Source organism: Choloepus didactylus, chromosome 6, assembly GCF_015220235.1.
Source record: "Choloepus didactylus isolate mChoDid1 chromosome 6, mChoDid1.pri, whole genome shotgun sequence".
Taxonomy (NCBI): Eukaryota; Metazoa; Chordata; class Mammalia; order Pilosa; family Megalonychidae; genus Choloepus; species Choloepus didactylus.
The window spans coordinates 144,666,461-144,692,779 of NC_051312.1; the positions used below are offsets into that span (position 1 = coordinate 144,666,461).

The 26,319-nt window shown below is 37.9% G+C and overlaps 1 protein-coding gene across 4 annotated transcripts in view; it reads left to right on the forward strand.

Annotated features, from left to right (window-relative positions):
• The window catches only part of CCDC15 (coiled-coil domain containing 15), a 94,687-nt gene extending 73,247 nt beyond the window's left edge, over positions 1 to 21,440 (forward strand). For all 4 annotated transcript variants that reach the window (XM_037841866.1, XM_037841869.1, XM_037841870.1 and 1 more), the window contains 3 exons: positions 18,051 to 18,227; positions 18,574 to 18,722; positions 19,918 to 21,440. In XM_037841866.1, the coding sequence (XP_037697794.1) occupies positions 18,051 to 18,227; positions 18,574 to 18,722; positions 19,918 to 20,039 (448 nt within the window). In that variant the 3' untranslated portion in view covers positions 20,040 to 21,440. The remainder of the gene's footprint in view (positions 1 to 18,050; positions 18,228 to 18,573; positions 18,723 to 19,917) is intronic.
• The last annotated feature ends 4,879 nt before the right edge of the window (positions 21,441 to 26,319 follow it).

The window sequence follows — 26,319 nt, forward strand, 5'->3', positions numbered from 1 at the left end:
ATCTGTTGAAGGACATTTGGGTTGTTTCCATCTCTTGGCAATTGTGAATAATGCTGCTATGAACATTGGCGTGCAGATATCTGTTCGTGTCACTGCTTTCCGATCTTCCGGGTATATAACGAGAAGTGCAATCGCTGGATCGAATGGTAGCTCTATATCTAGTTTTCTAAGGAACTGCCAGACTGAATTCCAGAGTGGCTGAACCATTATACAGTCCCACCAACAATGAATAAGCGTTCCAATTTCTCCACATCCCCTCCAGCATTTGTAGTTTCCTGTTTGTTTAATGGCAGCCATTCTAACCGGTGTTAGATGGTATCTCATTGTGGTCTTAATTTGCATCTCTCTAATAGCTAGTGAAGCTGAACATTTTTTCATGTGTTTCTTGGCCATTTGTATTTCCTCTTCAGAGAACTGTCTTTTCATATCTTTTGCCCATTTTATAATTGGGCTGTCTGTACTATTGTCATTGAGTTGTAGGATTTCTTTGTATATGCAAGATATCAGTCTTTTGTCAGATACATGGTTTCCAAAAATTTTTTCCCATTGAGTTGGCTGCCTCTTTACCTTTTTGAGAAATTCCTTTGAGGTGCAGAAACTTCTAAGCTTGAGGAGTTCCCATTTATCTATTTTCTCTTTTGTTGCTTGTGCTTTGGGTGTAAAGTCTAGGAAGTGGCCTCCTAATACAAGGTCTTGAAGATGTTTTCCTACATTATCTTCTAGGAGTTTTATGGTACTTTCTTTTATATTGAGATCTTTGGTCCATTTTGAGTTAATTTTTGTGTAGGGGGTGAGGTAGGGGTCCTCTTTCATTCTTTTGGATATGGATATCCAACTCTCCCAGCCCCATTTGTTGAAAAGACCATTATGGCTCAGTTCGGTGACTTTGGGGGCCTTATCAAAGATCAGTCGGCCATAGATCTGAGGGTCTATCTCTGAATTCTCAATTCGATTCCATTGATCTATATGTCTATCTTTGTGCCAGTACCATGCTGTTTTGGCAACTGTGGCTTTATAATAAGCTTCAAAGTCAGGGAGTGTAAGTCCTACCACTTCGTTTTTCTTTTTTAGAGTGTCTTTAGCAATTTGAGGCATCTTCCCTTTCCAAATAAATTTGATAACTAGCTTTTCCAAGTCTGCAAAGTAGGTTGTTGGAATTTTGATTGGGATTGCATTGAATCTGTAGATGAGTTTGGGTAGAATTGACATCTTAATGACATTTAGCCTTCCTATCCATGAACATGGAATATTTTTCCATCTTTTAAGGTCCCCTTCTATTTCTTTTAGTAGAGTTATGTAGTTTTCTTTGTATAGGTCTTTTACATCTTTGGTTAAGTTTATTCCTAGGTACTTGATTTTTTTAGTTGCTATTGAAAATGGTATCTTTTTCTTGAGTGTCTCTTCAGTTTGTTCATTTCTAGCATATAGAAACATTACTGACTTATGTGCATTAATCTTGTATCCCGCTACTTTGCTAAATTTGTTTATTAGCTCTAGTAGGTATATCGTTGATTTCTCAGGGTTTTCTAGATATAAGATCATATCATCTGCAAACAATGACAGTTTTACTTCTTCTTTTCCAATTTGGATGCCTTTTATTTCTTTGTCTTGCCGGATTGCCCTGGCTAGCACTTCCAGCACAATGTTGAATAACAGTGGTGACAGCGGGCATCCTTGTCTTGTTCCTGATCTTAGAGGGAAGGCTTTCAGTCTCTCACCATTGAGTACTATGCTGGCTGTGGGTTTTTCATATATGCTCTTTATCATGTTGAGGAAGTTTCCTTCAATTCCTACCTTTTGAAGTGTTTTTATCAAAAAGGGATGTTGGATTTTGTCAAATGCTTTTTCAGCATCTATTGAGATGATCAATTGATTTTTCCCTTTCGAGTTTTTAATGTGTTGTAATACATTGATTGTTTTTCTTATGTTGAACCATCCTTGCATGCCTGGAATGAACCCCACTTGGTCATGGTGTATGATTTTTTTAATGTGTCTTTGGATTCGATTTGCAAGTATTTTGTTGAGTATTTTTGCATCTATATTCATTAGGGAGATTGGCCGGTAGTTTTCCTTTTTTGTAGCATCTTTGCCTGGTTTTGGTATTAGATTGATGTTAGCTTCATAAAATGAGTTAGGTAGTGTTCCATTTTTTTCAATGTTTTGAAAGAGTTTGAGTAAGATTGGTGTCAGTTCTTTCTGGAAAGTTTGGTAGAATTCCCCTGTGAAGCCATCTGGCCCTGGGCATTTATTTGTGGGAAGATTTTTGATGACTGATTGGATCTCTTTGCTTGTGATGGGTTGGTTGAGGTCTTCTATTTCTTCTCTGGTCAGTCTAGGTTGTTCATATGTTTCCAGGAAATTGCCCATTTCTTCTACATTATCCAGTTTGTTGCCATACAGTTGTTCATAATATCCTCTTATAATTTTTTTAATTTCTTCAGGATCTGCAGTTATGTCACCTTTTTCATTCATTATTTTGTTTATATGGGTCTTCTCTCTTTTTGATTTTGTCAGTCTAGCTAGGGGCTTGTCAATCTTGTTGATCTTCTCAAAGAACCAACTTTTGGTGATATTTATCCTGTCTATTGTTTTTTTGTTCTCTATGTCATTTATTTCTGCTTTAATCCTTGTTATTTCTTTTCTTGTACTTGGTTTAGGATTGGTTTGCTGTTCATTTTCTAGCTTCTTCAGTTGATCCATTAGTTCTTTGATTTTGGCTCTTTCTTCCTTTTTAATATATGCGTTTAGTGCTATAAATTTCCCCCTTAGCACTGCTTTTGCTGCATCCCATAGGTTTTGGTATGTTGTGTTCTCATTTTCATTCGTCTCTATATATTTAGCAATTTCTCTTGCTATTTCTTCTTTAACCCACTGATTGTTTAGGAGTGTGTTGTTTAACCTCCAGGTATTTGTGAATTTTCTAAGTCTCTGATGGTTATTGACTTCTAATTGTATTCCATTGTGGTCAGAGAATGTGCTTTGAATAATTTCAATCTTTTTAAATTTATTGAGGCTTGTTTTATGTCCCAGCATATGATCTATTCTGGAGAAAGTTCCGTGAGCACTAGAAAAGTATGTGTATCCTGGTGATTTGGGATGTAATGTCCTGTAGATGTCTGTTAAATCTAATTCATTTATCAGATTGTTTAGGTTTTCAATTTCCTTATTGGTCTTCTGTCTGGTTGATCTATCTATAGGAGAGAGTGATGTGTTGAAGTCTCCCACAATTATTGTGGAAACATCAATTGCTTCCTTTAGTTTTGCCAATGTTTCTCTCATGTATTTTGTGGCACCTTGATTGGGTGCATAGACATTTACGATTGTTATTTCTTCTTGCTGAATTGCCCCTTTTATTAGTATGTAGTGGCCTTCGTTGTCTCTCAAAACATCCCTGCATTTGAAGTCTATTTTATCTGAGATTAATATTGCTACACCTGCTTTCTTTTGGCTGTAGCTTGCATGAAATATTTTTTTCCATCCTTTCACTTTCAGTTTCTTTGTGTCCCTGTGTCTAAGATGAGTCTCTTGTATGCAACATATTGATGGTTCATTTTTTTTGATCCATTCTGCGAATCTATATCTTTTAATTGGGGAGTTTAATCCATTTACATTCAACGTTAAAACCGTGAAGGCATTTCTTGAATCGGCCATCTTATCCTTTGGATTATGTTTGCCATATTTTTCCCTCTCTCTATTAATATCCTTTATTGTACCCATACCGAATCTCTTTAGTACTGAACCTTTCTCCAAGTCTCTCTGTCCTGTCTTTGTTTCTCTGTCTGTAGGGCTCCCTTTAGTATCTCCAGTAGGGCAGGTCTCTTGTTAGCAAATTCTCTCAGCATTTCTTTGTCTTTGAAAAATTTAAGCTCTCCCTCAAATTTGAAGGAGAGCTTTGCTGGATAAAGTATTCTTGGCTGGAAATTCCTCTCACTCAGAATTTATATATATCGTGCCACTGCCTTCTTGCCTCCATGGTGGCTGCTGAGTAGTCACTACTTAGTCTTATGCTGTTTCCTTTGTATGTGGTGAATTGCTTTTCTCTTGCTGCTTTCAGAACTTGCTCCTTCTCTTCTTTTTTTTTTTTTTTTTTTTTTTTTTAAATCATCATTTTATTGAGATATATTCACATACCTCGCAGTCATACAAAACAAATTGTACTTTCGATTGTTTACAGTACCATTACATAGTTGTACATTCATCACCTAAATCAATCCCTGACACCTTCATTAGCACACACACAAAAATAACAAGAATAATAATTAGAGTGAAAAAGAGCAATTGAAGTAAAAAAGAACACTGGGTACCTTTGTCTGTCTGTTTCCCTCCCCTACTTTTCTACACATCCATCCATAAACTAGACAAAGTGGTGTTTGGTCCTTATGGCTTTCCCAATCCCATTGTCACCCCTCATAAGCTACATTTTTATACAACTGTCTTCGAGATTCATGGGTTCTGGGTTGTAGTTTGATAGTTTCAGGTATCCACCACCAGCTACCCCAATTCTTTAGAACCTAAAAAGGGTTGTCTAAAGTGTGCATAAGAGTGCCCACCAGAGTGACCTCTCGGCTCCTTTTGGAATCTCTCTGCCACTGAAGCTTATTTCATTTCCTTTCACATCCCCCTTTGGTCAAGAAGATGTTCTCCGTCCCACGGTGCCAGGTCTACATTCCTCCCTGGGAGTCATATTCCACGTTGCCAGGGAGATTCACTTCCCTGGGTGTCTGATCCCACGTAGGGGGGAGGGCAGTGATTTCACCTTTCAAGTTGGCTTAGCCAGAGAGAGAGGGCCACATCTGAGCAACAAAGAGGCATTCAGGAGGAGACTCTTAGGCACAAATACAGGGAGGCCTAGCCTCTCCTTTGCAGCAACCGTCTTCCCAAGGGTAAAACTTATGGTAGAGGGCTCAACCCATCAAACCACCAGTCCCCTATGTCTGTGGTCATGTTAGCAACCATGGAGGTGGGGTAGGCGAATACCCCTGCATTCTCCACAGGCTCCTCAAGGGGGCACTACATCTTTTTTTTTTTTTTTTTTTTTTCCCCTTGTTTGTCTTTTTTCTTTTTTTTTTTTTTTTTTTTTTTTAACTTTCCCTTCTTTTTTCAAATCACCTGTATGAAAAAAAAAGTTAAAAAGAAAACAAACATACAATAAAAGAGCATTTCAAAGAGACCATAGCAAGGGAGTAAGAAAAAGACAACTAACCTAAGATAACTGCTTAACTTCCAACATGTTCCTACTTTACCCCAAGAAAGTTACATAATATAGCAACATTTCAGTGAACTTGTTCCTACTACAACCATCAGAAATTAACAGACCATAGTCATTTCTGGGCATCCCCAGAACGTTAAATAGCTTATCTGTTCTTCTTGGATTATTGTTCCCCCTTCCTTAATTGCTCTCTACTGCTAGTTCCCCTACATTCTACATTATAAACCATTTGTTTTACATTTTTCAAAGTTCACATTAGTGGTAGCATATAATATTTCTCTTTTTGTGCCTGGCTTATTTCGCTCAGCATTATGTCTTCAAGGTTCATCCATGTTGTCATATGTTTCACCAGATCGTTCCTTCTTACTGCCGCGTAGTATTCCATCGTGTGTATATACCACATTTTATTTATCCACTCATCTGTTGAAGGACATTTGGGTTGTTTCCATCTCTTGGCAATTGTGAATAATGCTGCTATGAACATTGGCGTGCAGACATCTGTTCGTGTCACTGCTTTCCGATCTTCCGGGTATATACCGAGGAGTGCAATCGCTGGATCGAATGGTAGCTCTATATCTAGTTTTCTAAGGAACTGCCAGACTGACTTCCAGAGTGGCTGAACCATTATACAGTCCCACCAACAATGAATAAGAGTTCCAATTTCTCCACATCCCCTCCAGCATTTGTAGTTTCCTGTTTGTTTAATGGCAGCCATTCTAACCGGTGTTAGATGGTATCTCATTGTGGTCTTAATTTGCATCTCTCTAATAGCTAGTGAAGCTGAACATTTTTTCATGTGTTTCTTGGTCATTTGTATTTCCTCTTCAGAGAACTGTCTTTTCATATCTTTTGCCCATTTTATAATTGGGCTGTCTGTACTATTGTCATTGAGTTGTAGGATTTCTTTGTATATGCAAGATATCAGTCTTTTGTCAGATACATGGTTTCCAAAAATTTTTTTCCCATTGAGTTGGCTGCCTCTTTACCTTTTTGAGAAATTCCTTTGAGGTGCAGAAACTTCTAAGCTTGAGGAGTTCCCATTTATCTATTTTCTCTTTTGTTGCTTGTGCTTTGGGTGTAAAGTCTAGGAAGTGGCCTCCTAATACAAGGTCTTGAAGATGTTTTCCTACATTATCTTCTAGGAGTTTTATGGTACTTTCTTTTATATTGAGATCTTTGGTCCATTTTGAGTTAATTTTTGTGTAGGGGGTGAGGTAGGGGTCCTCTTTCATTCTTTTGGATATGGATATCCAACTCTCCCAGCCCCATTTGTTGAAAAGACCATTATGGCTCAGTTCGGTGACTTTGGGGGCCTTATCAAAGATCAGTCGGCCATAGATCTGAGGGTCTATCTCTGAATTCTCAATTCGATTCCATTGATCTATATGTCTATCTTTGTGCCAGTACCATGCTGTCTTGGCAACTGTGGCTTTATAATAAGCTTCAAAGTCAGGGAGTGTAAGTCCTCCCACTTCGTTTTTCTTTTTTAGAGTGTCTTTAGCAATTCGAGGCATCTTCCCTTTCCAAATAAATTTGATAACTAGCTTTTCCAAGTCTGCAAAGTAGGTTGTTGGAATTTTGATTGGGATTGCATTGAATCTGTAGATGAGTTTGGGTAGAATTGACATCTTAATGACATTTAGCCTTCCTATCCATGAACATGGAATATTTTTCCATCTTTTAAGGTCCCCTTCTATTTCTTTTAGTAGAGTTATGTAGTTTTCTTTGTATAGGTCTTTTACATCTTTGGTTAAGTTGATTCCTAGGTACTTGATTTTTTTAGTTGCTATTGAAAATGGTATCTTTTTCTTGAGTGTCTCTTCAGTTTGTTCATTTCTAGCATATAGAAACATTACTGACTTATGTGCATTAATCTTGTATCCCGCTACTTTGCTAAATTTGTTTATTAGCTCTAGTAGGTGTATCGTTGATTTCTCAGGGTTTTCTAGATATAAGATCATATCATCTGCAAACAATGACAGTTTTACTTCTTCTTTTCCAATTTGGATGCCTTTTATTTCTTTGTCTTGCCGGATTGCCCTGGCTAGCACTTCCAGCACAATGTTGAATAACAGTGGTGACAGCGGGCATCCTTGTCTTGTTCCTGATCTTAGAGGGAAGGCTTTCAGTCTCTCACCATTGAGTACTATGCTGGCTGTGGGTTTTTCATATATGCTCTTTATCATGTTGAGGAAGTTTCCTTCAATTCCTACCTTTTGAAGTGTTTTTATCAAAAAGGGATGTTGGATTTTGTCAAATGCTTTTTCAGCATCTATTGAGATGATCAATTGATTTTTCCCTTTCGAGTTTTTAATGTGTTGTAATACATTGATTGTTTTTCTGATGTTGAACCGTCCTTGCATGCCTGGAATGAACCCCACTTGGTCATGGTGTATGATTTTTTTAATGTGTCTTTGGATTCGATTTGCAAGTATTTTGTTGAGGATTTTTGCATCTATATTCATTAGGGAGATTGGCCGGTAGTTTTCCTTTTTTGTAGCATCTTTGCCTGGTTTTGGTATTAGATTGATGTTAGCTTCATAAAATGAGTTAGGTAGTGTTCCATTTTTTTCAATGTTTTGAAAGAGTTTGAGTAAGATTGGTGTCAGTTCTTTCTGGAAAGTTTGGTAGAATTCCCCTGTGAAGCCATCTGGCCCTGGGCATTTATTTGTGGGAAGATTTTTGATGACTGATTGGATCTCTTTGCTTGTGATGGGTTGGTTGAGGTCTTCTATTTCTTCTCTGGTCAGTCTAGGTTGTTCATATGTTTCCAGGAAATTGTCCATTTCTTCTACATTATCCAGTTTGTTGCCATACAGTTGTTCATAATATCCTCTTATAATTTTTTTAATTTCTTCAGGATCTGCAGTTATGTCACCTTTTTCATTCATTATTTTGTTTATATGGGTCTTCTCTCTTTTTGATTTTGTCAGTCTAGCTAGGGGCTTGTCAATCTTGTTGATCTTCTCAAAGAACCAACTTTTGGTGATATTTATCCTTTCTATTGTTTTTTTGTTCTCTATGTCATTTATTTCTGCTTTAATCCTTGTTATTTCTTTTCTTGTACTTGGTTTAGGATTGGTTTGCTGTTCATTTTCTAGCTTCTTCAGTTGATCCATTAGTTCTTTGATTTTGGCTCTTTCTTCCTTTTTAATATATGCGTTTAGTGCTATAAATTTCCCCCTTAGCACTGCTTTTGCTGCATCCCATAGGTTTTGGTATGTTGTGTTCTCATTTTCATTCGTCTCTATATATTTAGCAATTTCTCTTGCTATTTCTTCTTTAACCCACTGATTGTTTAGGAGTGTGTTGTTTAACCTCCAGGTATTTGTGAATTTTCTAAGTCTCTGATGGTTATTGACTTCTAATTGTATTCCATTGTGGTCAGAGAATGTGCTTTGAATGATTTCAATCTTTTTAAATTTATTGAGGCTTGTTTTATGTCCCAGCATATGATCTATTCTGGAGAAAGTTCCGTGAGCACTAGAAAAGTATGTGTATCCTGGTGATTTGGGATGTAATGTCCTGTAGATGTCTGTTAAATCTAATTCATTTATCAGATTGTTTAGGTTTTCAATTTCCTTATTGGTCTTCTGTCTGGTTGATCTATCTATAGGAGAGAGTGATGTGTTGAAGTCTCCCACAATTATTGTGGAAACATCAATTGCTTCCTTTAGTTTTGCCAATGTTTCTCTCATGTATTTTGTGGCACCTTGATTGGGTGCATAGACATTTACGATTGTTATTTCTTCTTGCTGAATTGCCCCTTTTATTAGTATGTAGTGGCCTTCTTTGTCTCTCAAAACATCCCTGCATTTGAAGTCTATTTTATCTGAGATTAATATTGCTACACCTGCTTTCTTTTGGCTGTAGCTTGCATGAAATATTTTTTTCCATCCTTTCACTTTCAATTTCTTTGTGTCCCTGTGTCTAAGATGAGTCTCTTGTATGCAACATATTGATGGTTCATTTTTTTTGATCCATTCTGCGAATCTATATCTTTTAATTGGGGAGTTTAATCCATTTACATTCAACGTTAAAACCGTGAAGGCATTTCTTGAATCGGCCATCTTATCCTTTGGATTATGTTTGCCATATTTTTCCCTCTCTCTATTAATATCCTTTATTGTACCCATACCGAATCTCTTTAGTACTGAACCTTTCTCCAAGTCTCTCTGTCCTGTCTTTGTTTCTCTGTCTGTAGGGCTCCCTTTAGTATCTCCAGTAGGGCAGGTCTCTTGTTAGCAAATTCTCTCAGCATTTCTTTGTCTGTGAAAAATTTAAGCTCTCCCTCAAATTTGAAGGAGAGCTTTGCTGGATAAAGTATTCTTGGCTGGAAATTCCTCTCTCTCAGAATTTTAAATATATCGTGCCATTGCCTTCTCGCCTCCATGGTGGCTGCTGAGTAGTCACTACTTAGTCTTATGCTGTTTCCTTTGTATGTGGTGAATTGCTTTTCTCTTGCTGCTTTCAGAACTTGCTCCTTCTCTTCTATGTTTGACAGTGTGATCAGTATATGTCTCGGAGTGGGTTTTTTTGGATTTATTCTATTTGGAGTTCGCTGAGCATTTATGATTTGTGTATTTATGTTGTTTAGAAGATTTGGGAAGTTTTCCCCAACAATTTCTTTGAATACTCTTCCTAGACCTTTACCCTTTTCTTCCCCTTCTGGGACACCAATGAGTCTTATATTCGGACGCTTCATATTATCTATCATATCCCTGAGGTCCATTTCGAGTTTTTCAATTTTTTTCCCCATTCTTTCTTTTATGCTTTCATTTTCCATTCTGTCATCTTCCAGGTCACTGATTCGTTGTTCAACTTCCTCTAGTCTTGTACTATGAGTGTCCAGAATCTTTTTAATTTGGTCAACAGTTTCTTTAATTTCCATAAGATCATTTTTTTATTTAGTCTTGCAATGTCTTCTTTATGCTCTTCTAGGGTCTTCTTGATTTCCTTCATATCCCGTACTAGGGTCTCATTGTTCATCTTTAGTTCTTTGAGTAGCTGCTCTAGGTGTGTCTCTTCTGGTCTTTTGATTTGGGTGCTTGGGCTTGGGTTATCCATATCGTCTGGTTTTTTCATATGCTTTATAATTTTCTGTTGTTTTTGGCCTCGTGGCATTTGCTGTCCTTGATAGGGTTCTTTTAGGGTTTGTAGACCAGTTGAAGTCCTTATCTCTAATTTATCAGATCTACAGCTTCGTGGAGTAGACTTTCTCTAACTAACCAGCAGGTGGCGTCCACGAGCCACCTGTTCTCCACAAGCCAGATCTCCCCTGCTTAGCCTTTTTGGTGAGTGGGGGAGTGAGTCTTGTGGGGCCCAATTGGTGTCCCAAGCTTGCGTGTGTAGTTGGTGTTGCCTGCCCTGTATGTGGGGGCGTGTTTCTGGGCAGTCGGGGAGGGGGGGGTGGCCCTAACAATCAAATCTCCCTGATGATCCTAGAGTTTTAAAGCTACTGCAATAGTCTAATCCTTCAGTTCAGTCCTGCCACAGTTTGTCTCTGCCACTGACCCACAAGTCTTTGGTATTGGCGTATGGCTCCTGAGACTTGCAAGTGGGCCCCTCTTCCAGGCTGTGCACCCCGGGTCCTCTGTTGAGGGATGACTGTGCTATGTCACAGGTGAGTGCCGTCCCCCCAGGGCAGTTCTGGGCTGCTGGGCTGTGTTGGGAGGCTCCCAGTCTGCTCAAATGATGGCTGAATGGGGCTCTGTTAATTCACACTGCTCCCCCTTCCCAGCTCTGGGACATTCAGCTGAGGTTGCAGGGAAGGCTAATGTCCACGCCCAGTTTTGTGGTGTGTGCCTGTTATTTGAAGCACTTCCGTCACACTGGGTTGTCTGGGGCAGCTCTGGGCTATGGGGCTGGCGATGGGCAGGAGTGTTTCCTGTCCACCAGGATGGTGGCTGTGAGCGGACACCCCCCTTTTCTTGGGAAGTTGTGTTGTTTAGTGAATTTTGTCAGCCACTGGATTATTGCCTTTTGTCTCAGAGCTCTCTTAGTTCTGCTCTTGACTTGACGTGCCCAAATTTCAATTCTTTGAAGCTTTCTGTATTGAGCTCCTTAGAGTAATTGTTTTAGAAAAAGCAAAAAGGATTTAAAAAAAAAAAAAAAAAAAAAAAAAAACGGCCCTCCTCAGAGATCTAATGGGTTATTGAAATGCTAATAGACAAAGCAACCAGGGCCATTAAGGAAAGGTGCACAGGGCAGAGAGATCAGCTTTGCTTCGGGATTTGCATATGCGCCTCAAGGCCTGATCTCTGCCCTTCCCCTTTCTGTGTTCACCAGAACTCCAAAAATCCTCTGCTTTTATTTTGGAGTTTTTCGTGTTGTTTTTTTTCTATGCCTGTCTCCTCTCTGCTGGGCTGGCTGCTCTCAGAGTCTCTGGTGTCTGGTCTCAGTCTATCTATGGTTGGAGTTTGAATCAGTAGAATGAGTTTCCGATAAGAGCAGCCACTGCAATTCTCCCTTCTCCTTCCCGGAGGTGACAGCCCCTCCTCCCCCGGGACTGAGCCTGGCAGGGAGGGGCGCGGGTCCCCTGGCCACAAAAACTTTCAGATTTCGCTGATCTCAGCAGTTCCATGTTTTCATGAGTGTTGTATGAAGTATGCCCAAAGACAGATTGCTCTGTGGTGTCCAGTCCACGCAGTTCCTGGCTTTTTACCTACTTTCCTGGAGGAGTAACTAAAACATACAGCTCACCAGTCTGCCATCTTGCCCCCTCTCCCTCATTTTTGAAAGAAAGTCTCACCAGATATAAATTCTTGGTTGGTGGTTGTTTTCTTTCAGTACTTTAAATATTTCAACCCTCTGCTTTCTTTCCTCCATGGTTTCTGAGGAGAAATTGACACTCAATCTAATTGAGACTCCCTTGTACGTAACATATTTCTTTTCTCTTGCAGCTTTCAGAACTCTTTCCTTGTCCTTTGCATTCAATAATGTGATCCATATATGACTTGGTGTATTTTTATTCATGTTTATCGTGTTTGGTGTTCTCTGGGCTTTTTGGATGTACATATTCACATTTTTTGCTAACTTGGGAACTTTTCTGTCGTTCTCTCTTTGAACATTTCTTCTGTCCCCTTTCTTTTTTCTCCTTCAGGGTCTCCCATAATGTGTATATTGGTGTGCTTGATGGTATCCAGAGGTGTCTTAGGCTAGTTTCACTTTTTATAATTCTTTTTTCTTTCTGTTCCTCAGCCCAACTTATTTTAAGTGTCTTGTCTTTGAGTTTACTTATTATTTCTTCCACCAGCTCCAATCTGCTGTTGAAATTGTCTTGGGAATTTTTCATTTCAACTACTGTGGTCTTTAGCTCTAGTAGTTCTGTTTGGTTTCTTTTTAAATTTTCTGTCTCTGCTAAGATTCTCATATTGCTCATTCACTGTTTTCCTGATACCCTTTAATTCTTTCTCTGTATTTTCATTTATCTCCTTAAGCATTTTTTAAGATCATTTTTAAAAACACTTTGTTTGGTATGTCCACATTCTGGTCTTCTTCATTGGTATTTTCTGGATTTTAATCCTCTTCCTTTGGATGGGCCATCATTTCCTGTTTCTTTTTTGTCTTGTACTCTTGTTGCATACTGTACGTTTTAATATTTTAAAATGTTAACTCTGGCATTTATTCCCTGAGATATCTGTTTCTAGATTTTGTAGTCAGCTTGTTACAAGACAGATTTTCTTGAACTTCAGACCTCCTATCAGGAAGGTCTGTCCAAGTCAAATGCATTGTGCAGTGCTTTCCCTGTTATACTTGGCCTGTGTCTTGTCTTGGGCTTTTGCTTGTTAGTTTTTGTTTGTTTGTTTGTTTGTTTGCTTTGGAGTTCCCCTATTTACAGGAGTTTGGTTGTCCTGTCTTTTTCCCACGAGATAGACCTCCTACTCCTTCGTGTTTGAAGCTGGTAGGCCGTTGACCTACTAGACTGTCAGCCTCTATAGTTTCTTACACTCTTTTTATTGTCTCACATTGCTTTTGCCTGCAGGAAAATTCTTGAAGGAGCGGCATACCAGAGAGGACTGCTAAGTGAGTTTTTCACAATTGAAACATGGCCAGAGACCTACATAGTGGTCACAGACTGACTCCAAAGTACCCTGGGAAGGGGATCAGAAAGGGTGCCAAGAGATTCTTCCATGTCTCCCCAGAGCTGAGATTTCTTGGCCTGCCTAGCAATTGCAACCCTTCAACTCACTGTCCCCCAGAACCCTGACAAAGTGAAGCATCTTTAAGTCCCCTACACTGTGTCCTTTGTCCAGAGTTGGTTGAAACAGTTGCTCCTGCTTCCTTTGTCTGGGTTGTGTTGAAGCAATGGCCACCCTCAAAGCTGAGCCTCCAGCAATCCAAAGTCACTAATCAAAAGCCATGAATAGTGCTTGGCCGTGCCCATCCATAGTCTTGGGGAAGAGGGTTTTTATGTCCCTTTCTTTTCCAGTGAGCTTGCCAGGGGCAGCGTGCTGCAAGAGTAGGGGATGGACACTAGTAGCTCCTGCTCAGAGAGAGCAATTTATTGTTCTTTACTGTGCTTTATCAGCCTTTTCCTCCCGCTTTTCCCTGGATGCTGTATGATGTTTTTCTGGCCTCTGGAATTTCCACATAGTTGTTTAAGAGCATTCCTGCCTTTTGAATAATTTTCCAGTGGAAGGACTAATTCCTGGAGTTCTTTACTCCATTTTCCCACAACCCATTCTGATTTCCTCGTCTTTTTTGCTTTCTTCTTTACAGAAGCTGATGTCATTGATATGAGACCTTTCTTCTATTCTAAATAGGCATTTAGTGCTATAAATTTCCTCCTAGATGCTTCTTTACTAGAATCCCATAAATTGATTTTCATATTCAAATTGAGTTTAAAAATGCCTTCTATTTTCCCTTTTCTGTTCTTCTTTGATCTATTGGTTATTCTTTGATCTATTTGGGGATTTTATGAGGATGTTTCTGATACTGATTGCTAATTTAATTTCATTGTGGTTAGGAAATACGTAGTATACTACATGTGACTTGAATCCTTTTGAATTTATTTATTTGTTTTTGGGGGGCCAGAATATGGTCTATCTTGGTAAATGTTCCAAGTTGAAGAACTTTACAATAGGAGAATATGCATTTTGTTATCCTATAAATATGTGTGGATTGTTCTATATGTAAGATTCAGGCCAAGTTAGTTGATAATGTTGACCAAGTCTATATGTTTGCTGATTTTCTGCCTACTTATTCTATCAACAATTGAGATACGGGTATTAAAATCTCTGACTACAATTGTGGATTTGTTTATGTTTTCTGACAGTTCTATCAGTTTTGCTTCATGTATTTTGAAGACTGTTATTGGGTACATCAATGTTTAGGATTGTTATGTCTCTTTGATTAATTTGGCTAATTGTATTTATGAAATGTCCTCCTTTATTCCTTGAAATTTTCTTTGCCTGAAATCTACTTTGTCTGATATTAATGTATCCACGCCACTCTTTTACTGGCATTGATTGCATGGTTTATTTTTTCTCTCTTTTTTAAAAGAAAAACAACGTGTGCCTTTATATTTAATGTGCATTTCTTGTCAGCAGTATGTAGTTGATTCTTGACTGTTTGCCCAATCTGACAATCTCTGTCTTTTAATTGGGGTGTTTAGACCATTTACCTTTAGTGTGATTATTGATGGGGTTTTCTGTTTGTCCCATTTGTTCTTTTTCTCCCTTTTCTCTTTTTCTACCTTCTTTTGAATTGTATACTTTTAGATTCCATTTGTTTGGAATATTGGTGTACCAGCTATAACTCTGTTTTGTTGTTTTACTGGTTGTAGGGCTTATTAGCATACTCTCTAACTTATCATAGTCTGACTTCAAGTGATATTATACCACTTCACATGTAGTACCAGAATCTTACATAGTAGACTTCCATTTCTCCCCTCCTAGACTTCCTGTTATTGTTTTCATGCATTTTACCTGTACATGTGCTATAAACTCCAAAATGCACTGTTATCATTTAAAGAGATTTAAATAATAATAACAATCTTATACACATTACCCATAGTAGCATTTTCCTCCTGCCTGAAGGGTATGCTTTAAAAATTTTTTGTAGTTACAGGTCTACTGGTGATGATTTTGTTGAGCTTTGAATGTCTGTAAACATCTTTATTTCATCAGTTTTGGAAAAATTTTTGCCAGATACACAATTCTAGGTTAACAAGTTTTTGTTGTCCTCCCCCATTGAGGACATTAGATCCCACATTGAGCTTCTTAGATCTGTGGGTTTAGAGTTTTCATTAAATTCCTAAAGTTTTCAGCTGTTGTTTCTTCTTTTATTCTGTCCTTCACTATTCTTTCCTCAGAGACTCAATTACCCAAATATTAGGCAGCTTAAAGTTGTTAAACAGCTCACTGGTTCTCTTTTTATATTTTTGGATTCTTTTTTCTGTGGTTCATTTTGGATAGTTTCTACTGCTTTGCTTTCAAATTTACTTCTGCTATGTCTAATTTGCCAATAAACCCATTCAGTGTATTTTTCATTTCAGAAAATTGTAGTTTTCATCTCTAGAAGTTGTTTCAGCCTTTTTATATCTTCCATGTCCATACTTAACTTTTTAAATATATAGAATATAATTATAGTAATAGTTTTAATCTGCTTCTCTGCTAATTCTAACAACTGTGTCAGTTTTAAGTCAGTTTTGATTGATTAGTCCCTCATTATGAGTTGTGTTTGCCTGGTCATCTTTGTTTGGATGCTAGATATTGTGAATTTTACCATGTTTATTGCTGAATATTTTTGTATTCCTGTAAATCTTCTTGAGCTTTGTTTTGGGATGCAATTAAGTTACTTAGAAACAGATTCTTTTGAGTTTTGCTTTTCAATTTGTTAGGAGGATCCAGAGCAATGTGCGGTTTAGGACTAATTATTATTTCACACTACTGAGGCAAGTGCTTCCTAATACTCTACCCAATGCCCTGTGAATTTTGAGTTTTCATGTCTGACTGCAGGGAATAGGCAGTGTTCCAGTTTGCTAATGCTGCCAATATGCAAAATACCAGAAATGGATTGACTTTTATAAAGGGGGTTTATTGTGGTTACAAATTTACAATACGAACGCCATGAAAACTTCCAAATTAAGGCTTTAACATGAGTATACCTTCACTGAAGGAAGATCAATGGCATCTGGGAAACCTCTGTTAGCTGGGAAGTTACATGGCTGGCATTTGCTCTTCCGGGTTGTGTTCTAGCTCCTCTCTCAGCTCCTGTGTTTTCTTTAAAATGTTGCTCTTGGGGCGTTTTGACTTCTCTTAGCTTCTCCAGAGCAAACACTGGGCTAGCATCTCCAGAGTGTCAGCAAAAGTCTGCTTTCAGCGGCCATCTCCAAAATGCCCCTCTCAGCTGCTCTGAGGTCCTTCTGTTTGTGAGCTCTTTTATAGGACTCCAGTGATTAAATCCAGACCTACCCTGAATGGGCAGAGTCCATATCTCCATGGAAATAATCCAGTCAAACAGTTCATCCATATTGACTAAGTCACATCTCCATGGAAACAATCAAAGGATTCCATCCCAGTCAACACTAATACGTCTGCCCCCACAAGACTGCATTAAAGAACATGGGGTATTACGGGGGACATAATATATCCAAACTGGCACAGTCACTAAACCTGGCAATGTTACCTCTTATCCTTTTGGATGGCTCTTCCCCTGGCCTCAGGTCATTTCCTTATATCTATGCACTGATCAGTACTCTGTAGATCTCTGGGGTTCTCTCTCTGAATACCTTTCCCCTCTCTGGTATTCTCTCCTATGAACTCTAGTTGCCTCTGTCTCTCTGGACTCTCAGCTCCACCTTTTCAACTCAGGGTGTCCACCAGGCTCCACCTCAATTGCTCTACTCCTGAGCCCCTGCCTAGAAAGTTTTAAAATAGTAAACCAGGAAATTATAGGGCTTACCTTGTCTGTTTCCTATCTCTCAGGGATCGCTGCCTTTCGTTGTCTGATATCCAAAGTCTTGAAAACTGTTTCAGTTTGCTAAAGCTGCTGGAATACAATATACCAGAAATGGATTGACTTTTACAGTTGGTATTTATTAACTTACATTTTACAGTTCTTTGGCCACAAAAATGTCCCAATTAAGTCATCAATACGATGATACCTGGACTCCAAAGACAGACTGCTGGTATCCAGGACACTTCTGTCACATGGGAAGGCACATGGACAACATCTGTTGGTTATTCACTCCTGGGTTTCATTGCCTTCAGCGACTTTGTCTGTGGGTCCTCTCAGCTTTTCTAGGGCTTTTCTCTCTCAGCTCTCTTGGCTATTTCTGTCTTTTATCCTCTCACAAAGGCTCCAGTACAGGATTAAGAACCCCCTTGAATGGAGTGGGTCACATCTCAATTGAAATAACTTAACCAAAATGTCCTACCCACAACAGGTCTGTACCCACAGGAATGGATTAAAAGAACCTGGTCTTTTCTGGGTACAGAGAAACCAGCACAAAAACCAATATTTCTTGTCTTTTGTCTCTCTTTTTTTCATTGTTTAAGGTGGGTGGGCAAATCTGGTCCCTGTTACTCCATTTTAGCCTGAAAGGCAAGTCCTTGCTACTCGTAGTTTTAATCTGAGAAGGCTCTCGCACTAGGATTCTTATGGAAAGCTTTTAATTTTAACCATTAATCATTTCCTTTTGATAGCCTATGTATATAGATGAGCTGCAGGATAAACTCAAACTTTAGCCAGCAGGAATTTTTGAAGATATGTTAGTTGTTAAACTAATTTCCTGACTCCCTTGTTTCTGGGAATGTCTAGAGTTATTTTGATTTAGAAGCTCATTCTAAACAATGATTTTATGAAATTCCTAAATGTATTATGGTTTTATTCTCAGAATCAAGAAAAAGAAGGAGCAGCAACGTTATGCTGAAGAGCAGAGGATCCTGAGAATGACCCTTCATGATGAAGCACATTCAGGGGAGACGTTGAGTGAGAGATTAGCCCAGTTACAACTTGAAGAAACAAAAGGAGCCAGAGAGAAACAGCAACAGAGAGAAAAGGAATACATAAGGTACTTTGAAAAGTTATGTGTGAAATTCTGGCCCTAGAGCAGACTTGGTCAGAAGTCAGTGTTGTCATTTTCCTTAAAAGGTAGTTGGCTGTGTCTTCTCACACTTTCCCTCAGTGAGGGATACAGACTTTACCAATTTTTTTTAACTGCCTAAAGCTTCTAGGAAATAATACTACATTTTCCCCAATGTTATTTCCCAGTACAAGGAGGAAGAATTGAAATGTAGAGATATGAAATACTTTTAACAATTAAAGCTGGTAGTAAAATCAGGACTAATCATTTAGTGAATTCATGCCCACTGTCTTCCTAGTGATTCACTTCATCTGTCCATATTGTATCTTCATAGATATGTGGATGCTTTAAGAGCCCAGATCCAGGAGAAAATGCAGCTGTATAATATTACTTTACCTCCACTATGCTGTTGTGGTCCTGATTTTTGGGATGCTCATCCTGATACCTGCGCCAACAATTGTATCTTCTACAAAAATCACAGAGGTCAGTTTCTTGAAGGATAGTTGGGGCCTGATAACACAAAAAAGTAACAGTGATAGTAGTAGTACCATAGCATTCAGTGTGTATTTGCTGTATATAGAGACTATTATAACCCTTTACACAACAAGCCTATGGGGCAGTAAAATAATTATAGTGAGATATAGTTCTTTGAGAACTGTTATCTTCTTGTCCTCATTTATGCTGGGGATATACTTCCAGCTTACTCCACCATAGGGAGACTTGGGGTCCAGGTCCTCCTTTAACTGAAGAATATTAGAACTTGCTTTTTATGGCGATCTAAATTAGGACTCTCTCCAGTTGAGTTCCCTGTTATCCATATACTTTAATGTTATCTATCACAGACCTTTTACCATATAAATCTACATTAGGCTGCAAGTTCTGCCAGAGGACTCAGCAAAATGGGGAACAGTATAAGCTCTGTCTTTATGAAGAGTCCCTGCTAGGGAAAATGGAGACCTTCCTGTTGTCACTGATGTTTTTGTTTTCTGTCTGTCCTTAAATATATTGATTTACATAGACTAGAGATTCTGTATGTCTCATGTACATACTGAAAATTCTGCCAGTATTTGTATTCCTACTGCCCCATCTGCATGATAGAAGTTTATTATTGGTCCTGTAAATTATACTTTTAAAAACACAAATCTGATCATGCCATTCTCCTATTCTAAAACTTCTAGGGTGCCCAGTACTTAAAGTACAAAATGCTTATGATGCCATATTTTCTGTCTGGCCCTATGCCAGACTCCAGCCTTATCAAATTTGCTATTTACAGAATATGCCATATTCTTTTGCACCTTTTGTGGCTCACAAAATAATACCTTTCTTCCTTAACTCCTATTAATTAATCCTTCAAGACACATCTTAAATATTACCACTTCTAGAGCTCTTTTCCATCCTTTTCTAAATAATTATTCATTCATTCCCAACGTCATTCTGTGATGACATACTTTATGCCTGTTTTGGAAATAGTATACTGCAATTTAATTATTTTCTGTGTATCCTCTCCACTATCTTTTCTCTTCACAGAGTGCTTGGCATGTAGTAGGTACTCAATAAATATTTATTCAATGGATAGTTAAAGTTAGTACCTTTGGGATTCTGGGTAGAGAAGCAATACTAAGGAAAGAGGGCAGGAAATTTGTTCAGAATTTGACTTCATTCATTACTTTATTTGCAGCATATACTCGGGCACTCCATTCAGTCATCAATTCCTGTGATATCCCTGAGGGGAACTCAGCTCTTCGAACTGCCATCCGTAACTTTGCTTCTGTACACAGACGATCTCTGAAAAATCTGTAAGAAGAATGTGAAATCAATTGGTAGTATTTCAGTCTTCACTGAAAATCAACCCTTAGAGATTATTTAGGAAAAGATAAGGTATATAAGATGTATAATTCTGAAAAGAAAGACTGTCCCACATACCAGCCATCTCCATAAGTAGATTGTATGTGCTGTTTCAGTCTTTGCCTTGGGACCAAGATTGAGAGGTGACTTCCAAACTTGTCTCTTTGTTGTGAACCACACGGAGTTTTAAAAAACGATCAAACCAGTAAAATTTCTCTTACTTTGCTCTGCTCTGATCCACAAGAGGTCATGAGAAATCTTAGAAATAATCTCATTTACCATCTTTCTAAATGTACCTTTGCATTTTGACAAAACTGAAAGTGTCTGGGTGAAGCATAAAAGAAGGTGAAAGGAGTTTCTAAGCATCAGTGGCCACTATTGTTGTTAACTTTTCTAGTTGTGTTTAACATTTGGAGATGAGAAGAATCTGAATTTGGTACACATTTTATTCTAAAAAATTTTTCTCTCCTATTTAAAAAAAAATTATTTATTGCCTCTTTCCCCATTTGGTGACATTGGACATAGGTTTTATATTTAATTTCTATTTTTTATTCAAATAAAAAGGTAAATAAACTCTGTCTTTTGAATGCTCAACATTCCCATGTGAAATAATTGTGACATTTCAAAAGTGAACCTGCAGTCAAAGTGAGTAAAAGCCTGCCTTATTTTCCTGTCTTAAAAAAATTGGTGAGTGACATGCCTATCAGTTGAAATACAAATTTCTATATTTAGTATAAATTTGGTATTTCTTCATAGTATTTCCTAACACAAAATATGAAAAGGTTTAATATTATAAATTAAAGACAGATACTGACAATTGTTCTCTCCTATTTTCTCTAATGTTAAAGTGCTGAAAAGAACTTAGGTTATGTCTCCATAAATGCCTAAACTTCTAGCCAGGTCATTGAAAATAAGTCAGAATTACTCATGTAACAAGATTAACTGGTTATTTTACCAGATTAACAATCTACTTCCATCATATTCTTTGAAGTAATAATATCCTGGATTCAGCTGTTAACAGTTATTTTGTTCTTTTAACAACTTTACTGAGTTATAATTCATACACTAAACAATTCAGCGATTTGAACTGTAGAATTCACTTTTTCTTAGTATATTCAAAGGATTGTACAACCATCACTTCCGTCAATTTTAGAACATTTTCTTCATCCCAGAATAAACCCTGTAGTCATGAGCAGTTGCCTTCTGTTTCCCCTAAACCTGTGCCTCACTCCAGCCCTAGGCAATCACTAATCTTTCTGTCTCTATAGATTTGCCTACTCTGGACTTTTAATATAAATGGACTCTTACAATATGTGGTCTTTGTAACTGGCTTTTTTCATTTAGCATAATGTTGTCAAAGTTCATCCATGTTGTAGCATGTATCAGAACTTCATTCCTTTTTATTGTCAAATAATATTTCATTGTATGGGTGTACTAAACTTTTTTTATCCATTCAACAGTTGATGGACATTTGGAGTTTTTCCACTTCTTTGCTGTTATGAATGATTTTGCTGTGAACATTTAGTTACAAGTTTTTGTGCAGATATATGTTTTCATATATCTGCGCAAATATATGTTTTCATTTTCCTATGAGTGGAATTGCTGGGCCATATGGAGGCTTTGTTTAACCTTTTAAGGAACTGCCTAAACTGTTTTCCAAAGTGGCTATGCCATTTTGCGTTCTCATCAGTAATAAATGAGGATTCGAATTTCTCTGTATTCTTACCAGTGAATGTTATTGTCTTTCTTTTTTATTGTAACCATCTTAGCAGGTATGAAGCAGTATCTCATTTTGGTTTTGATTTGCATTTTACTGATGCCCTTGATATTGAGTCTCTTTTCATGCATTTATTGGCCATTTGTATATCTTCTTTGGAGAAATCTATTCAGTTTTGTGCATTTTATAATTGGGTTATTTTTCTTTTTGTTATTGAGTTAAAGTGTTCTTTATATAGTCTACATATCGATCTCTTATCGCATATATGATTTGCAAATGTTTTCTCCTATTCCATGGATTGTCTTCACTTTCTCGATGGTATCCTTTGAAACACAAAAGTTTTTAATTTTGATGAAATCCAATTTGTCCATTTTTTCTCTTGTTACTTGCACTTTTGGTGTCACATCTAAAAATCCATTGTTGAAACCAAGTCACAAGGATTTACACCTAAGTTTTCTTGTTAGTGTTTTTTGCTTTTATTTCTTAACGTTTAAGTCTACGATCCACTTGAGTTAATATTTGTGTATGTTGTTAGGTGGGGCCCCAATTTTATTCTTTTGCATGTGGTTATCCATTTTTCCAAGCACCATTTGTTGAAAAGACTATTTTTTCTCCATTGAATTATTTTGGCACTCTTGTAAAAAAGCCAATTGATTGACCATATATATAAGCATTTATTTTTGGACTCTTAATTCTGTTCCATTGACCTGTATGTTTATGGTTAAGCTAGTACTACACTATTTGATTATTGTGACTTTATAGTAAATTTTGAAGTTGGGAAGTCTAAGTCTCCACTATGGCTCTTCTTTTTCAAGGTTGTTTTTGCTATTCTGACTCCCTTGTATTCTCATATGAATTTTAGGTTCTGCTTGTCAGTTCTTGCAAGAAAAGCCAGCTGGGATTTTGATAGGGATTACTTTAAATCTATAGATCAGTTTGAGGAGTATTGCCATCCAATCCATGAACATGGGATGTCTTTCTATTCATTTACATCTTCTTTGATTTCTTTCAGCAATGTTTTGTTGTTTTTAGTGTCTAAAATTTGCAGTTTTGTTAAACTTATTCCTAAGTATTTTATTATTTTTAATACTTCTGAAAATGGGATTGTTTTCTTAATTTCATTTTTGGGTGGTTCATTGCAAGTGCAAAAATATAGTAGATTTTGTATATTGGTCTTGTGCCATCTTGCTGAACTCATTTATTAATTGTAATAGTTTTTAATTGGCTTCCTTAGGATTCTTTTTAAATACTAAAGATTATGTCATATGCAAGTAGGGATAGTTTTACTTCTTCCTTTTCAATCTGGAATGCTTTTATTCCTTTTTCTTGCCTAATTGTGCTGACTAGATAATCCAGTACAGTGTTGAGTAGAAATGATGACGAGAACATCTTTGCTTTGTTCCTGGTCCTTGAGGAAAATATTTGTCTTTCACCATTAAGTATGATGTTAGCTCTGGGCTTTTCCTAGATGACCTTTATCAAGTTAAGGAAGTTCCTTTCTATTTGTAGTTTGTTGAGTATTTTTATCATCAGAATGTGTGGATTTTGTTAAGTGCTTTTTCTATATCTATTGAGATTATCATGTGGGTTTTTTGTCTTTCTTCTGTTAATATGATGTATTCCTAGGATAAGTTATATTGGTTTGCATTTGTTTCTTTGGTTTAGTACAACGTGTTTTTTGCTTGTTTTGTGTTTTGTTTGTTTGTTTTGTTTTGTTTTGGAGTTTCATTATCTGAAACAGGTGAGTTAACTTGTCTGTCATCAAGTTAGTAGGAGGGTGAAGATGGGATTAGAGCCTGTGTAGGAGTAGGGAACTTTCAAGTGGTTTTCATCTAGGATTAGCATATGAATATAAATCTTACCCAAGAATGACTGTGTTTCTGCATTGTAATTTGGTTGTATATAGGCAATGTATAATGATGTATTTTTTTGTGGAGTTGGAGAATGCTGGGATAACTAGCAGCTACCAAAGAGAAAGCTGGTTCTCATGACCTTTCATGATGGTAATGTGGCAAATTCTGTTAGAATTGTATGAATATATTTTAGAAAGGAGACTAGAATCTAAGAGTTTTCCTGAATTTATAGGTTTGAGCAATCAGGGTCTGTGCTATTTTGGATATATTATGTCCACCCAAAAACCATATTCTTTAATGCAGTCTTGTGGGGGCAGACGTATTTGTGTTGATTAGGTTGGAATCTTTTGAGTGTTTCCGTGGTGATGTGACTTAATCAACTGTGGGTGAAATGTTTGAATTAAATTATTTCCATGGATATATGGACCCTGCCCATTCAGGGTGGGTCTTGATTTAATCACTGGAGTCTATAAAAGAGCTCACAAACTCAGAACAGCTGAGAAGGACAGTTTGGAGGGAAGCTAAAAGCTGACACTGATGCTGACGCTTAGAGATGTTTGGAGATGCTGGCCCAGAGTTTGCTCTGGAGAAACTAATAGAGGACCCCGATGCTTACATGCCCATGAACTGAAGAAGCTAAGAAAGATAAGCCCAGAGACATTTTGGGAAATGCCATTTTGAAATGCAACCTGGGAGCAAAGAAACACAACCCGGGACCAGCAGACGCCAGCCACATGCCTTCACAGCTGTCAGAGGTGTTCTGGACACCATTGGCTGTTCTTCAGTGAAGGTATTCTATTGTTGATGCCTTAGTTTGGACACTTCTGTGGCCTTAAGATTGTAATTTTCTAACCAAATAAACCCCCTTTATAAAAGCCAATCCATTCCTGGTATTTTGCATAACAGCAGCATTAGCAAACCAGAACAGGGTCGTAAAGACAAGTTCTATCAGTTTTCTAGATTAGCAGGGACCTGTAAGAAAGAAGAGGGCTAAAGATAAGAACTAAGCTGAAATGAGATGGATTTTTATTTCTGGGTGGAAGAAAAACAATTAAATTTGGACCCAGAATTTCAGATGGGGTAGATGGCAGCCATTTCAATTGAAAAATTATTGAATAAGATGACCACTTTCCTGGATAACTTTCGTTCCTTTTCTCACCTTAAGATTCCTATTCCTCCTTCCCTATCCTCATTCTTAGTTGGTGACAGTGTTTCCTGAAATATAGAAGCAGTCCAAAGGGAACTTCCACAAGCCCAACAACCTGTAACTGTTAATTCCTGTAAATGTGGATGAACAGTTTGTTCTCCTCTTAGGTCTACCCTCTTGTGTGGCTAGATCCAATTCCCTCTCACCTACTCAAGGACGTTGCTTCAGCATTTCCTCCCCCCTCTTTTCTGCACCATTAGTTTTTCCCTGTCTACTAGGGTGTTCTAGTTTGCTAATGCTGCCAAAATGCAAAACACCAGAGATGGATTGGCTTTTATAAAAGGGGTTTATTTGGTTACACAGTTACAGTCTTAAGGCCATAAAGTGTCCAAGGTAACACATCAACAATCAGGTACCTTCACTGGAGGATGGCCAATGGTGTCCAGAAAACCTCTGTTAGCTGGGAAGGTACGTGGCTGGCGTCTGCTCCAACTTCAGGTTTCAAAATGGCTTTCTCCCAGGACATTCCTCTCTAGGCTGCAGTTCCTCAAAAATGTCACTCTTAGTTGCACCTGGGGATTTGTCCTCTCTCAGCTTCTCCAGAGCAAGAGTGCTTTCAACAGCCGTCTTCAAACTTTCTCTCATCTGCAGCTCCTGTGCTTTCCAAAGTGTCCCTCTTGTCTGTAGCTCCTCTTCAAAACATCACTCACAGCTGCACTGAGTTCCCTCTGCTCGTCAGCTCATTTATATGCCTCCACTGATCAAGGCCCATGCTACATGGGTGGGGCCATACCTCCATGGAAATATCTAATCAGATTATCACCTACAGTTGGGTGAGGCACATCTCCACAGAAGCACTCAATCTAAACAACAATGATAACATTTGCCCACACAAGATTACATCAAAGATAATGGCGTTCGGGGGACATAATACATTCAAAGCGGCACATAGGGTATTCCCATTAGTATAGTAACATGCTGTAATTTGTCTCATCTTAAGTACCAATCAGTGAGGTGGGGGCGGGGACAGGGAGAGGGAAAGAAAGTGTGGTATCAATGTGAACCTCTGTCTATCTTGTACAATCCACATCTAATCCTTGTTGGCTCTTCCCTGAAAATATATTCAAAATACTATTTTTCAGTATCTGCCCCACTACCACCATGGTCCATGTCATTACCATGTCTCACAAGAAGTGTTGCAATATCTTCCTAACTGGTCTTCTTGCTTCGACCCTTACCCCCTGGAGACTATACTTACCCACCCACCAGAACAGTCCTTTCAGGAAAAGCAAGACCCTATCATTCCTCTGCCGAAAGTCCTCCTTTGGCTCTTCATTTACTTAAGGAAAAGCCAAAGTCCTTACACCATGTCATCCAAGGCCTTCCACAGTCTTGTCCTGATTATTTCTTTTTTTAAATTTAATTTAATTTTAATTTTTTATTAGAGAAGTTCTGGGTTTACAGAACATCATACATAAAATACAGGATTCTCATATACACCCTATTATTAACATCTTG